This window comes from Physeter macrocephalus, chromosome 19 (genome assembly GCF_002837175.3).
Source record: "Physeter macrocephalus isolate SW-GA chromosome 19, ASM283717v5, whole genome shotgun sequence".
In the NCBI taxonomy this organism is placed as follows: Eukaryota; Metazoa; Chordata; class Mammalia; order Artiodactyla; family Physeteridae; genus Physeter; species Physeter macrocephalus.
The window spans coordinates 11,196,619-11,211,436 of NC_041232.1; the positions used below are offsets into that span (position 1 = coordinate 11,196,619).

Sequence of the window (14,818 nt, forward strand, 5' to 3'; positions counted from 1 at the left end):
GAGCTTCTTGGTTGGTGAACACATCAAGAGGTGCTGGGAGGGTGGTGCACCCAGAGAGGGTATGGTGCTCCAGGCACCACCCTTACTTTGCCCTATTTCTCTCTTCCATTTGGCTGTTCCTGAGTTGTATCCTTTATAGCAAACTGGTGAATGAATATAAGTACAGTGATTCTCTGAGTTCTGTGAGCCATTATAGCCAATTATCAAACCTGAGGAGGGAGTCGTGGGAACCCTCCATTTGTAGCCAAGTCAGACAGAAGTGTGGGTAACCTGGGGACCCAGTACTTGTGATTGGCATCTGATGTGAGGCAGTCTTGTGGGACTGAGCCCTTAACTTGTGGGGTCCATGCTAACTCCGGGTAGGTAGCATCAGAACTGAATTGTAGGACATTCAGTTGGTATCTGCAGAGAACTGGAGAATTGCTTGGTGTGGAAAACCCACACATTTTGGTGTCAGAAGTATTGTGAGTGGAGAAACTGATCTTCACAGGGAGATACCCTGAATTATCCAGTTGGGATGTAATCACAATGGTCTTTATAAGAGAGATCTAGGATCAGAGGAAGAAGGTGATGTGAAGACAGAAGCATTTGCACTGGTGTACCTAGGAGGAAGGGATCGCGAGTCAAGGGGTATGGGTGGCCACTCACTACGAACAGCTTGACGTTAGCCCACTGAAACTGATTTTGGACTGCTGACCTCCAGAACTGTAAGAGAATATATCTGTGCTGCGTTAAGCCATAGACTTTGTGGTAATTTATTACAGCAGCAACAGGAAAACTAAACAAGAGGTATCTGGATGCTAAGGAAGTAGGATCTCAGGCACGAGGTTCCCAGCCTTGTCCGCGACAAGCAGTCCTGCCTTAAGCATTGAACAGATGCGCCAGAGCTGTAGGAAGCAGGTGGACTGGAAAGGAGGACATCTCAAAGGTAGAGATATGGATTCCACCTCTGGAACCTTGCTAAGGGACTAGTGCGTGGTTCTAAGTATGATCTGGGAATCCTTAGCGTCCCTGAGATTCTTAAAATGAACCCATGAAGTGAAATCCATTTATCATGCTGCTACTAAGACATTGTCTTTTCACTTTCATTCTCTCATGAGTGTAGAATAGTTTCCAGAGGCTGCAGGACATAACATGTGATAATGCAACAGACTGAACGTAGAAGCACATATGAGAAGCCAGCTGTCTTCTATTAAGCCAGACATTAAGCAATTTGCAAAAATGTAAAACAATGCCATTCTTCTCATTTTTGTTTTGGAAAATGTTTTTCACAAAAATATTGCATTAACACGGAATGGTTTGTTGTCATTTAAAAACAAATCTTTTAATAATTATTTGGTCTTGATATGGTAAGTATCAATAGACATAACCCACATAAAAAACTCTTTTGTATCTTTAATAATTTAAGACTGTAAAGGGCTCCTGAGACCAAAAATTGGTAAGTATCAATAGACATAACCCACATAAAAAACTCTTTCATATCTTTAATAATTTAAGACTGTAAAGGGCTCCTGAGACCAAAAATTGAGAACCACTGCTTAATGTACAGAAAGATTTCTTGTGGCCATTTTTACAATCTACCACATATATATAATTTTTTTTATCAAAATGAGATACTATGTATTTTTTTTACATGACTTTTTTTTGTATATTTGTGATTATTTCTTCAAGATTCCTAGAAGTGAAGTCTTGATACATATTATAAAGTTGCTGTCTTGAATATTCTGCCCATCTGTATTCCACAAGTAGTGCATGAATGTTCATTTCAACAACATGAAGTGTTAAAATATATTCTGCTAATCTTAATAGGTAAAAACAGTATCTCATTTTTTTTTTAATATAAATTTATTTATTTATTTTTGGCTGTGTTGGGTCTTTGTTGCTGCACGCGGGCTTTCTCTAGTTGCAGAGAGCGGGGGCTGCTACTCTTTGTTGCAGTACGCGGGCTTCTCATTGCGGTGGCTTCTCTTGTTGCAGAGCATGGGCTCTGGGCGCACGGGCTTCAGTAGTTGTGGCACGCGGGCTCAGTAGTTGTGGCTCACAGGCTCTAGAGCGCAGGCTCAGTAGTTGTGGCACACAGGCTTAGTTGCTCTGTGGCATGTGGGATCTTCCCGGACCAGGACTTGAACCCATGTCGCCTGCACTGGCAGGGGGATTCTTAACTGCTGCGCCACCAGGGAAGCCCCCAGTATCTCATTTTAAATGTACATTTCTTTACTAGGGAAACTAGATCTTTTTTCGTAAATACTAGTAATATATGTCTTCTTTTGTGAATTGCCTTTTTGTCAATCAAGATTTTAGTCTTTTTCTTACCAATCTGAATTTTTAACAATTTAGATTTTGTGGGTATCAATCTTGTCGTTTTCTTTTTTTTTTGGGGCTGCGCCACACAGCTGTGGGATCTTAGTTTCCTGACCAGGGATCGAACCTGTGCCCCCTGCAGTGGAAGTTCGGCGTCTTAACAGGTGGACCCCAGAGAAGTCCCTTCATAACAGTTCTTATGCAGCTATTTCACTCTTTGTAACACTACATCATACTCCAACGTATAGATGTAAACTACTGATCCCCTACTGATGGAACCTTTGCTGCTGCAATGAACATCCTTGCATATACCTAAGAACTGGTGTGAATCTGCAGGAAAAACAGAAACCTTATTTTTCAACACCCTGACGGTAGCTCTAGCCCTAAATAAGCTCACAGGCACTGATAAATCACAATACCTTTTCTTTATCATAACAAATATATCTGTCAAGTGGACCAGATGCTTGCATTGGCCTGAGCAATGTTTCCTTGCTCCTGGGTAACCTACTTGACAAGTCATATTATCGTTACTATTTAGTAGGGGCCAGTCACATGGTGGGAAGGGCAGTTCAACATACAGGGTGTGCAAAAGCTCTGAAGCAGGCAAAACAGCCCAATTTGAGGAACTAAAAGAAACTTAATATGGTGAGGGGCAGAGTAAAAATGAGTCAACTGGAGAAATGGGCCGATCAGAGGACTCGTGGCCATAATTTTGGAGCCAAACCACAGAGTGATAAGGAGCCACTTAAAGGGCTTTAGTCAGAAGTGATGTTGGAACGTTTTGAAAAATGCATCAGAACCTATCACTATATACCTATCAGTACAAACTTTCTGGGACCGTTAGAATTAACAAAGACAATCATGGGAATGTCATGTACAGCACGATGACTATTGTTAATAACACTATATTGTATACTTGAAAGTCATTAAGAATAGATCTTAAAAGTTCTCATCGCAAGAAAAAAAAATTTTATAACTATGTATGGTGATGGGTGTCAACTAGACTTACTGTGATCGTTTTGCAATATATACAAATAACAAATTATGCTGTACACCTAAAACTAACTTGTCAATTATACCTCAATTAAAAAAAAAACACACCTGAAAATAGCCAGTGCTGAGAAGGAAGTGGAATAATTGAAACTGTTACACATTGCTGGTGGGATATAAAATGGGTTTGAAACTTTCTTACAAAGTTAAACTACACAACCCAGCCAATCCTACTTGTAAGTATTCTAACCCAAGAGAAATGAAAACATATGTCCACACAAAACCCTGTATGTGAATGTTTATAGTGGCTTTATTCATAATCTCCAATAATTATAAACAGCCCAAATATCTTTCAATGGGTATTATTTTAGAATAAACAGTGACACACTGATACAATAGAATGCTGACAAAAGAACTACTGAACCATTAATGTGAACAAATGTCATAGATATTATGTCACAAAACATATTACATGATGTTCTGGAAAAGACAAAACTAGAAAAACAAAAATTTGATCAGTGGTTACTAGGAGTGGGAACTGACTTTTGGAAGGAACTTTGGTGGTGCTTCCCAAACTGCACAGATGCCACAGCACTGCACACACACAAAATCAATTTTATCAAATGTAAATTATCAATAAAACCAACTTCAAAAACCCATCAGTGATTTTTCACCTATCTATTGCCAAAAACCCATGTCTAATGACACATCATTTTAGGGAGCGTGTAGGGTAATGGGCACTCTTATACATGAGTATAAACTGGTACAACCTCCATGGAGGGCAGTTTGGCACCATCTACCAAAACTGCCTAAATCCTGACTCAGCAAAAACCTACTTCTTACCTGATGCTTGCTCATCTGTATGCACACCACAAATTACTCACTACATCGCACTCCGTTACCCAGCACTTTCTGAAAGTTTGCTTTAACTGAAAGAACTTCATTCTTACCTGTCTTTGTTAACTGGAAAAAAATCAAGATTTTCACTTTTATGAAAAAAGACAAAGGGGGAAAACAGCGGTTTGTATTGCAGAGAGCATGTCTGGGCAGCGGGAGTGGCAACGCCAAGCTCCTTCCCTGGAACTACACTCCGGCATCTCAGCATCCAGAGCCATCACTTTGAACTGTGAGCATCTGTGTTTTATCCCATTTTATGCCTCTGTTAGCAAGATGGGTCATAAGGTAATTTCTTCACTTTATGCCATTCTGGCTTACAAAAGGTTTCAGAAGCATACTCTACTTTTGGATAGCAGGGGAAACCTGTATAATTACAAATGATGGAAACCCAAATATCCATAGAATGCACTACACTATGCAGCAGTAAAGGTGGACACTTCCTATGGAATAATCAAATTCATTTGTTATCTATATAACAGCATGTACTGCACATGGGGTGTTTGGTTAAAAACGGGGAAAGGTAAATAATTATACTAATTTGTTGTGTATGCTTTAAGAAACTAGATACACAAGAAACTAATAGTAATGACTATGGAGAGGGGCTGAATTGGGCAGAAATGGATGTTAAGTCATGGAAAGGGAGGAAAGTTTGTGGCCTGAGAGCCCACAGTTGTTTCTTATCCATGTACAGTTAGTACTGACCTGTTCAGTGACGGCTGGGGAAATGCCACTACTTTGTATCGGTAGGTGCCAGGTGAAAAAGCTGAGAAGACACTTAGGAAGCTAAGGATGTTGATCCAAAGAGGGGATTCCACTGCAGCTGACAGCACTCCCCTCCAATCCCACTCCTCTTAGTAGAGGCTAACATCCCATCAAGTTGGCTGAGTCATACCACACCTTCAGGCAGATTAAAAAAAGAAAAAAGACAGAAAGGAAATGGACCGAATTATTTAATTAGGTTCTTTGAAAGAAGTTTAGAACACTACTTTGTGAGGATAAATTCCGTTTGTAAGAGCGAACACAGAGCGGAGGTAGCCCTGGAGTTGAGGAACAGCTTTGATTCTTCGCAGAATTTGTGAGTCCACAGCTTTCTGATCAACCTTCCGCTGCTCTGTAATCTCGTATTTCTAAAGAAAAAGAAAAATCATTTTAAAAAAATGGGCACAAGTACCAAACTCCACATTAACTAAGAAATCCTACATCACAAGTACTCAATCCCAGGAATATTCAGAAGGCAATTTTTAAAAATTAATTATTTTTATTTTTGGTTGTGTTAGGTCTTCGCTGCTGTGTACAGGCCTTCTCTAGTTGTGGCGAGCGGGGGCTACTCTTCGTTGTGGTGTGCGGGCTTCGCATTGTGGTGGCTTCTCTTGTTGCGGAACACGGGCTTAGCTGCTCTGCGGCATGTGGGATCTTCCTGGACCAGGGCTCGAATCCGTGTCTCTTGCATTGGCAGGTGGATTCTTAACCACTGCGCCACCAGGGAAGCCCAAGAGTTGCTATTACTACATTAAAAATAGGTTGTATTTCACAGCCCTCCAAGGAAAGGATTATCAAAATTCACTTCTAGGGACTTCCCTTGTGGTGCAGTGGTTAAGAATCCACCTGCCAATGCAGGGGACACGGATTCGAGCCCTGGTCAGGGAAGATCCCACATGCCGCAGAGCAGCTAAGCCCGTGCACCACAACTACTGAGCCTGCGCTCCAGAGCCCGTGCTCCGCAACGAGAAGCCACCACAGTGAGAATCCCACGCACCACAACAAAGAGTAGCCCCTGCTCGGCACAACCAGAGAAAAGCCCACACACAGCAACGACGACCCGATGCAGCCAAAATAATTTTAAAAATACTAATAATAGCAACTCTTATCCTTTTGTCTACTTTAATACCCTAAGGATAAATGATCGTAAATTCCCAACAGAACAGTAGTTCATGGAGTTTCACTAAAACCTCAGGATTCTGAGTTGAGCTCCTAGCTGCCATTAAGAACTACTGAATTTAGCAGAATCTGGAAAAATATTATTTCCCAGATAGTCCTCATTATTTACAGCTTTTCTTCTTCCAACAATTCTTAACCTTGTTTATTTTCACTCCCACGTAGGAGAGCCAGAGCTATTAAGAGGCAAAGACAGAAATAGCTTACCTCTCTCTCTGTGTCGAAGATCTCACCTTCCTGGTGCCTGGGCTTACGCAGTTTCTTCTTCTTGAAGTAAGCATCAGTGAGATGTTCTGGGATTTTCACACCACTGATATCAATTTTGGTGGAAGTGGCAATGACAAATTTCTGGTGTGTTCTCCGCAGAGGAACTCGATTGAGGGACAGAGGCCCTAAGAGGGGAAAATATAGTGAGGGAAAGGGGATGCAAGAACTGACTGGATTTGAAGAAACCTGTTGAAGTTCTAACTTTTCTCTGGATCCAAAGAATTCCAAACTGCTTTCTACTGTCAGCATCAAGGCTTTTTTCAAGATCTCAGTTTATCCAAGGTTCCCCTCACCCTCAAAATTTAAAATTACCCAGATTAGGAGAGAGCATAGTCGCTTATACAGGTTGGTCAAAAATCACTGGTCGTTGAGGACAAATTTAAGCTGAGCACTGTTTTTGGATTAAACAGTTCACCTTTCCCCTATCCAGGAACTCCATCCTGGTGCCAAGTGGCAGACCAATTACAAGTCTTATGAAGGATGCATTCCCTGGAGTTAGTAACCAACCATTCTGCATTTTAGGTGGCAGTTATACCTGGTGATACGTTGCCACGCAAACTTTAAATACCTGCTTCCTCAGAACTCCCGTGTACATAAGGCAATGAAATAGGGCAAAGAATCTCATGACACTGAAACTTCTATTTAGGTGGGAGCAAAGTATATACTTCAAGCATTTAAAAACACATGCTTCAGGACTTCCCTGGTGGTCCAGTGGGTAAGACTCTGCGCTCCCAATGCAGGAGGTCCGGGCTTGTTCCCTGGTCGGGGAACTAGATCCCACAAGCATGCCACGATGAAGATCCCACATGCCACAACTAAGACCAGGCACAGCCAAAATAAATATTAAAAAAAAAATTTTTTTAAATAAAAACACAACCTTCAAAAGAGTAAATCCTAAGAATTTTCATCACAAGGAAAAAAGTTTTTTCTTTTATCTAAATGCGAAGATAGATATTGAACCTACTGCAGTAATTATTTCACAATACATGTAAATCAAACCATCATGTTGTACACCTTAAACTCGCAAGAGTGATGCATATAAAGTATCTCTCAGTAAAACTGAAGGTGGGGAGACCTGCAAATTTCAGAGTATATTAAATCCAAGGCTTTTCTTACCAGTCACAAGTAGCAAGCCACTGCTCAGCTGCTTCAGGAAAATGACCCTCTGTAGATTAAAAAGAAATGCTAGATGGTTCCACAAATTAGAAACTGACTTCTGAATTAACCAAATCACAGGTTCCTAAATTTAGTAAAAAAGGAAATTTCTACATATGCATATGTGCAGCAGTTCTGGAAGTAACTTACCAAACTAATAACAGGGGTGACTCTAGGATACGAGCAGTACTTTTGTGTGCCTGATTTTTAATGAGCAGCCACTACTTTTAACATTTAAAAAAAAACTAATACTCTTTAACTCAGTTAATTCTATCCCTGCAAATCCATCCTAAGAAGTTAACTCAAATACATAAACATTTTTGGGTACAGGGACATCTGAATCACTTGTAACAAGTAGTATTACCAACGACAGGAAATGGTAATAAGTTATTGTCTATTATTGACTAAACACGTTATGATAGTGACTGGGTTGTTGGTTTTGTTATGGATCACTCTCACCTCTCCCACAGAACCTCTTGCTACTAACTGCAGTTATTACAGGTAAACAAATCCTATCCAGAGCGCAAACTTATTAGGATCAAGTACTCCAGGTACCTCAAGTGTCATGTTCTGCTCACCTTGCCTCTGTGGCGCCCAGTGAGGATAATCAGAATGGTCCCAGGAGTGATGCTAGCGCGCAGTTTTCTCACGTGCTTACTGAAGGGTTTTTTGCCGTGACTCAACAGCTTTCGAGGCACATCTTCAGTAGGATAATACCTAGGCTGGAGAGAGCCCATAGGTCCAACTTATTTAAATAATCTAATCAAGTCAGCAGAGCTGGTTGTGAGGTCAGTGAAACCTTCACTACAATCCTGTAGTTACTTGAAACACTTTATTCACACTACTGCATTTTCACTTCTAAGATTTTAAAGGTAGAAAAGATCAACGCTGCTTCGATAGCTTTACATGCAAAACATAGGGTGGAATCCATTTAACTGAAAGAGCTGTGCCCAGGCAAAGAGGGAAAGCATCAAGCAAGTTACCTTTGTAAATTTGGAATAAACCAAACTTTAGAGATTACATGGCAAGCTATCATTATACACTGTTGTGTAGCAGTGATTTTCAAGCTTTTCTGGGGTCCCTGACCCTCTGGGGTCCCTACTTCTCCAGAAACACACACCTGACACAATTTTGTATGTTATGAAAAAGGCATGGCTTGTTTTCCAACTCAAATTAAGTGTGTTCATATGCTTCACATTAACATGCATCACACTTCCATCTTACCCATAAAGAATAAATTGTATAAAACCATAGACAATAGTTTAGATCAAGACTGCCAGTTCATTTACTGTAAAAATAAGACCCCACACAGGGCTTCCCTGGTGGCACAGTGGTTAAGAATCCACCTGCCAATGCAGGGGACACGGGTTCGAGCCCTGGTCTGGGAAGATCCCACATGCCGTGGAGCAACTAAGCCCGTGAGCCACAACTACTGAGCCTAGGTGCTACAAGTACTGAAGTCCCCGCGCCTTGAGCCTGTGCTCCACAGAGAAGCCCGCGCACCGCAACGAGAAGCCCGCGCACCACAACGAGAAGCCCGCGCACCGCAACGAAGACCCAATGCAGCCAAAAATAAATAAATAAATAAATTAATTAATTAATTTTAAAAAAGACCCCACACAAAGACTCTTTTGCTTATGACAGGCAACTCACGATAATCTATTTCTAACTGTATCATTTTAGTGGACGGTCTTGCTTTTACCACAAACATTAATACCTAACAGAAAAATCAGCTCACAAAACCCGTGACAAGAAGAAATCAAAGCGCCATTTTCCCTCTGGTGCAGTAATATTCAACTGTGAAGAGTGTAATACATCTGGAATAGTCCCATAATGGAAATCACAGAGCAAACCTTTATTTTTCAGAGAAAACGCTGGGTCCTGTGCATGGTAAAGAGGGGCCAAGAAACACCCACTCTAGTGGACAAATGTTCTACAGGCCTGGCCGCATCCTAAGCTCTATGCGTGGTAAGTCTCACAACAACCCTGTGAGTCAAAACTTTATTCCCAGTCTACAAGAAACAAAAGCACAGAAAAGTAACTCTACTTAAGAACAGTAAATAATAAAGCGAAGTTGCAAACCCAGAACTATCTTCCATTAATAATCCTCTGGTAAACATACACTTCTAAAACCTGAGCACACACACAAAAATCCTCACCGGAGGGCTTCCCTGGTGGCACAGGGGTGAAGAATCGCCTGCCAATGCAGGGGACACGGGTTCGAGCCCTGGTCTGGGAAGATCCCACATGCTGCGGAGCAACTAAGCCCGTGCGCCACAACTACTGAGCCTGTGCTCTAGAGCCCGTGCTCCGCAACAAGAGAAGCCACCGCAATGAGAAGTCCGCGCACCGCAACCAAGAGCAGCCCCCGCACACCGCAACTAGAGAAAGCCTGAGTGCAGCAACCAAGACCGAACACACCAAAAAAAAAAAAAAAATCCTCACAGGATTCAAGCTTCAACTAAACACCCAAATTACAATCTCCTCCAAATCTTACCATTTTGCGAAGTTTAACCACCCGGGTACCACCATTCTTGTCACCACCAACTGGTTTTGTGACAGTAGCAAGAACCTTCACCTTCTTTTTCTTTTCAACCTAGCAGGACACAAATGCGTCAAAAAGTCAGAGGCAGACAAACATTTTAATGTTAAGACATAATGCTCAGGGCTTCCCCTCATCCCTTACCTTGGATTTAGCTGCTGAATACTTCCTCTTGTACAAGGCCTTTCTGGAATACATAGCCGATCGGGAATATCTGCCAATTCCTCTGACCAGGACAGGGTTTCGGCTGCAGTGGGGCTTCCCCTTCTTAACCTGCTTCACCTTTTTAACCTTGCCACCAGCATCAGCCTTCTTGGCTTCAGGTTTTTTCTCCTTAGTATTTGGCTTCTCAGCCTTTTCACCCGCCATCTACCAATACATATATTTTCAAAAAGGCACTTCACCAATTATCTCACAGCTATGCATCGACAGGCCTCCCAGACTGCAAGTCCTCATCCTCCTTCTCCATCCTTTACATCCCTCCCACTATAAGATACAGGCCTTCCTCCAAATCGCCACACATCTGCAACAACATCCATAAATGGTTAACTTCTGGGTTGTCTCCCCAATACAGTATAGCCTTCTTGACGATTGGAATATATCTCACAACTATTATTTGTTTGCTACATATTTAGAGGTCAGAAGTCCCTATTCCATTACTTCTGTTTTACGAATTAGAAATCCTAGACTTAGCTTTAACAACCTCCACAGCCAGGAAGCAGCGAGGCTGGAACTTGAAACCGTTTGCTTTCAGGACTTTTGCTCTTATCAGACTCACTCAAGAAATTCCGCTTAGGAGGCGAAGACACACACACACAAATGGCCCAAACTCAGGCCAAACTGAAAAAAGCGCAAAGCCCAGGAGGCGACTTCCGGCCGCGGACGTGGGGAGACGGAAAAAGTTGCATTTGTCCTCAGCCTCAAATCCACAACGTGGCGGAGACAAGCTCGGCGTCGTCTTTTGGAACCCAGGTCCGGGATTCAGAGCGCGCGCCGCCGCCCTTGTCCCTGCTGCCCCACTGGCCCGCTACGGATCCCTGGAGGGGCCCTGTTTCCCAGCCCGGGAGGGTGGCGAGCAACCGGAGCCCCGGAGCCTCTGCAGCATTCCACCTCACACTGTTCGTGCCCCACAGCACCCTCTTCGTGCCCCACCGTAAACCCAAGCGAGAGAAATGAAGCGTCTAGGAGGCCTCCCAAATGGCCCTGAGCGTGTCCGACCCCTGCAGTTGTCGACTTGATACCCTCCTGGTTAGGATGGCGAAGGATTGGGATCCTGAAATCGACTCTTGCAGAGAGGCCACGCCATTCTTACCTTGCAAGATGGGAAAAAGAAGTAAGGCCTCCGCTTCCGGTCTATAAGCAATCACGGGAGGTTTCGAGTCTCACGTCCTTCCGGGTCAGGGGCATCATGGGAAATGTAGTTTTTCCTCGTTCGTAGTGTATACAGAGCTAATTTTCTCAGTAGGAGGCGAAAGCGGAGAACTTTTTTCTGAAAATGCTTCATTTTATAGACCAATAGAATTCTCAAAGTACTTTTGGGAACCCGCATAAAGTTGAAACTTTTTATGTTTGCTTACCTGTGCTATGCAATAGGAAAAAAGCTAGAATTTAAAATGAATAAAATATATTCCTGTTCTGAAGAACACACATTCAAGGGAAAAGCAAACAGGTAAATTAATAATTGTAAGTTATTTCTTCTGGGAGATTTAGGAAAGTTTTGCAGCAGAGTTTGTTTTTGTGTTGGATTTGGAAGAATAGATACAAATTTGGCAGATGAAAGTGGCAATTGGAACAATAAATGCAAGAGGCATGGAGGCATCAAAGAGCATGGTTGTTCACTCCCTCTACAAGCATTTCTGGCCACTTTGTACTCTGTTTCTTCATTTCTAAAATGGAGATAACCATATCTACCTCACAGGGTTTTTGGGAAGATTAAATAAGTTAATGTACATAAAATCACTAAGAATGGTATTTGATGCATGGTAACGGCGAAATAAATGTTAGTTCTTGTTGTCACCACCGCCAGCATCACCGTCTACATCATGGTTGTGGATGATGTAATGGAGCAGGACCCTGTGGGATCTTACTATGTGCCAAGTATTCTGCTAAAAGTTATACACCAGGGATAAATAAGAGCAATGCTGTATACTATGTGCCTAGAACTGTTCTATGAGCCTTGCTTTATTATATTTAATCCTCCCAAAAATTCTATAGAGGATACTATTATGAGGAAACTGGGACTCAAAGAGGTGCAGTAACTTGCCCACAGCATGGATCTGATTCCATAGAGTGCACTCCTAATCAATAGTCTGTAAAGATTAAAGAGCTGACTAATGAATGTGAATAAGAGAGTTCTTTGCTCATATTAGAATTAAAAATAAGAATAGTTATTGTCTTTTGCGAAACAAACAGCACAGTATATCTTATAGTTTTTGTTTGTTTGTTTTTTAACTGCATCAAAGCCCTTAAGGTAACGTACACAATGTGACATCTTTTGGCTTGAATTTTCCATTCTCTTCCATTTGCTTGTTGCTGGTGGCTAGAGCTTTTCACCTTGATGTATCCAAACCATCGCTTCCTGGCTGTGTCCCCTGGAATCATGTAGCCTTTTTCTGGTTCTGGTTGACTGAGGATGCAAACACAGTGATCAGATGCTTCTGAAAGCCTCAGAGATTTCAGTGGGATGCTTCAGACTACAGTAAAGGCAGAATTGCCACGTTTGCTGAAACATGTGACTTCTAAACATGTCTGCCTCCCATACAGATTCAGGATGAGTGTGATCTTACTAGGCTGCATGTTATACCTGTAACCAAAAGTGGGTCCAGCTGCTCCCCGCTCAAAAGCCATTAAAGAGGCAAGGTTAGTGAAAAGGAAAGCTTGCTTTATTTTGGATGCTGACAACGGGGCGGGGGGAGGGGGAGGGGGGGAACTCCTATCCAAAGGGCCGACTTCGCCCCCGCCCACCCCTGACAATCAAGGGCAAGAGTTTTTATAGGCTGAGGTAGGGGGCTACATATAGAAACAGCACAATCAGCTCTGACAGTCATCTTGAAATGGGTTTTCGGTGGTTTGAACAGCGTCATCTTGATTGTTTTAAGTACACTTAATCCTCAGTTCCAGGGTTGGTTTGTTCCCATTTTCTTGAGACCAATTCTCGGAATCATGGCAGCTTATGTCATGGCTACAGTCTGGTCATCATGTAGTTAACTTCTTCCACCTGGTGGGGGTTTTAGTATCTGTAAGACACTCACAGGATATGGCTCAGAATATCATCTGTAGTATTTGAGAAGGAACTAAAGGTCCTTGACTTTGCTTACGGACTAAACTACTATTGTTTTGTCCTGTTTGACTGATTTTCTTTGCTTCTGCATTTTCTCACTTCTCTGATTAAACTTATTCTTTGTCTAAAGTTTTTCCACAGACCAAAGGCAGGCTGAGGACAAGGAGGGCAAGACCATAGGGTCCTGCTCCGTTTCATACCCATTTAGGATTATTCACTGTCCAGGCATGTAATATTCTCAAGGAAACGCTTAGGCACAGCTCTTTTTTGAGGCTGCGAGTGTCAGCACCTTTATTTGTCCAGCTTCCTGAACAAAGCACCTCTTAGAAACTGCGACTTTAGAAAACGTATCACAGTGAATAAAATGCAGAATTGTTCACTTGAGCCCCTCAAAAATTCTGACAATCTCAGAGACTTTCACATAGTCAATGCCCCAAAATGTTTAAATGGCTTGCCATTGAAATCAAGACATAATGATCACCCTCTTGTGTTTTTTTGCGGTATTGCAAAATTTAGCATTCGTTAGTTGGGAAAAATATCATCACTCTGTTATAAACGGTATGATTAAGCACCGGGTTTTGCCACTATAAAGTGCTCATAAATTTGTTCAGTGCTTTATTAATTACAAAGTAAACATTTTTGCAGACACTAAATCATTTTAAGCCTCAACACAACTTCCCTATGAGGTAGGACTTTAAGATGAAAAAACTGAGGCTAGATTACAATAAATGTCTTAGCCGAGATCACACATACATTTACATTGAATCGTATCTCTTTGTGCTACAGAAAGACAGAAAACCAGTAGGCAGTTGTGCTGCAGAAAGGGTATTATCCTTCTAGCCGGGGATCACTTCCTATCTGATCCTGTGATAAATCTCTGCACGTGAGTTTTCTTATTTATAAAATGGGAATTATATTGACAATATTAATAATAACTCCCTAAATTTTTTTGAAGAAACTACAATAATTTTTATTGAAAAATGTGAAAGTGAAATATTATTTTTATTGCATTATTTTTCTAACATCTTTATTGGAGTATAATTGCTTTACAATGTTGTGATAGTTTCTGCTGTATAACAAAGTGAATCACTTATATGTATACATATATCCCCATATTCCTTCCCTCTTGCGTCTCCCTCCCACCCTCCCTATCCCACCCCTCTAGTGGTCATCGTTTCTTTTTATGGCTGAGTAATATTCCATTGTATATATGTGCCACATCTTCTTTATCCATTCATCTGTCGCTGGACACTTAGGTTGCTTCCACGTCCTGGCTACTGTAAATAGAGCTGCAATGAATATTGTGGTACATGACTCTTTTTGAATTATGGTTTTCTCAGGGTATATGCCCAGTACTGGGATTTCGGGTCATATGGTAGTTCTATTTTTAGCTATTTAAGGAACCTCCATACTGTTCTCCATAGTGGCTGTATCAGTTTATATGCCCACCA

General features: G+C 41.8%; 1 protein-coding gene across 1 annotated transcript; it reads right to left on the bottom strand.

Annotated features, from left to right (window-relative positions):
- Positions 1-5,121: 5,121 nt before the first annotated feature.
- On the bottom strand, positions 5,122-11,488 carry RPL6 (ribosomal protein L6). Its single transcript, XM_028480273.2, has 7 exons — positions 11,400-11,488; positions 10,232-10,456; positions 10,043-10,141; positions 8,124-8,267; positions 7,507-7,555; positions 6,331-6,515; positions 5,122-5,315 (listed from the first exon to the last, which is right to left on the bottom strand). The coding sequence occupies exons 2-7, from the start codon at positions 10,454-10,456 to the stop codon at positions 5,163-5,165; spliced, it is 855 nt and encodes a 284-aa protein (XP_028336074.2). The 5' UTR covers positions 11,400-11,488; the 3' UTR covers positions 5,122-5,162.
- Positions 11,489-14,818: the final 3,330 nt, after the last annotated feature.

Excerpts from the sequence above, each read along its gene's own strand:
- RPL6 (XM_028480273.2), bottom strand. The coding sequence starts at position 10,456 with ATGGCGGGTGAAAAGGCTGAGAAGCCAAATACTAAGGAGAAAAAACCT. Across the intron at positions 7,556-8,123 it reads CTGGGCGCCACAGAGGCAAG|AGGGTCATTTTCCTGAAGCA; the intron begins GTGAGCAGAACA and ends TTTAATCTACAG. Across the intron at positions 5,316-6,330 it reads TCTTCGACACAGAGAGAGAG|AAATACGAGATTACAGAGCA; the intron begins GTAAGCTATTTC and ends CTTTTTCTTTAG.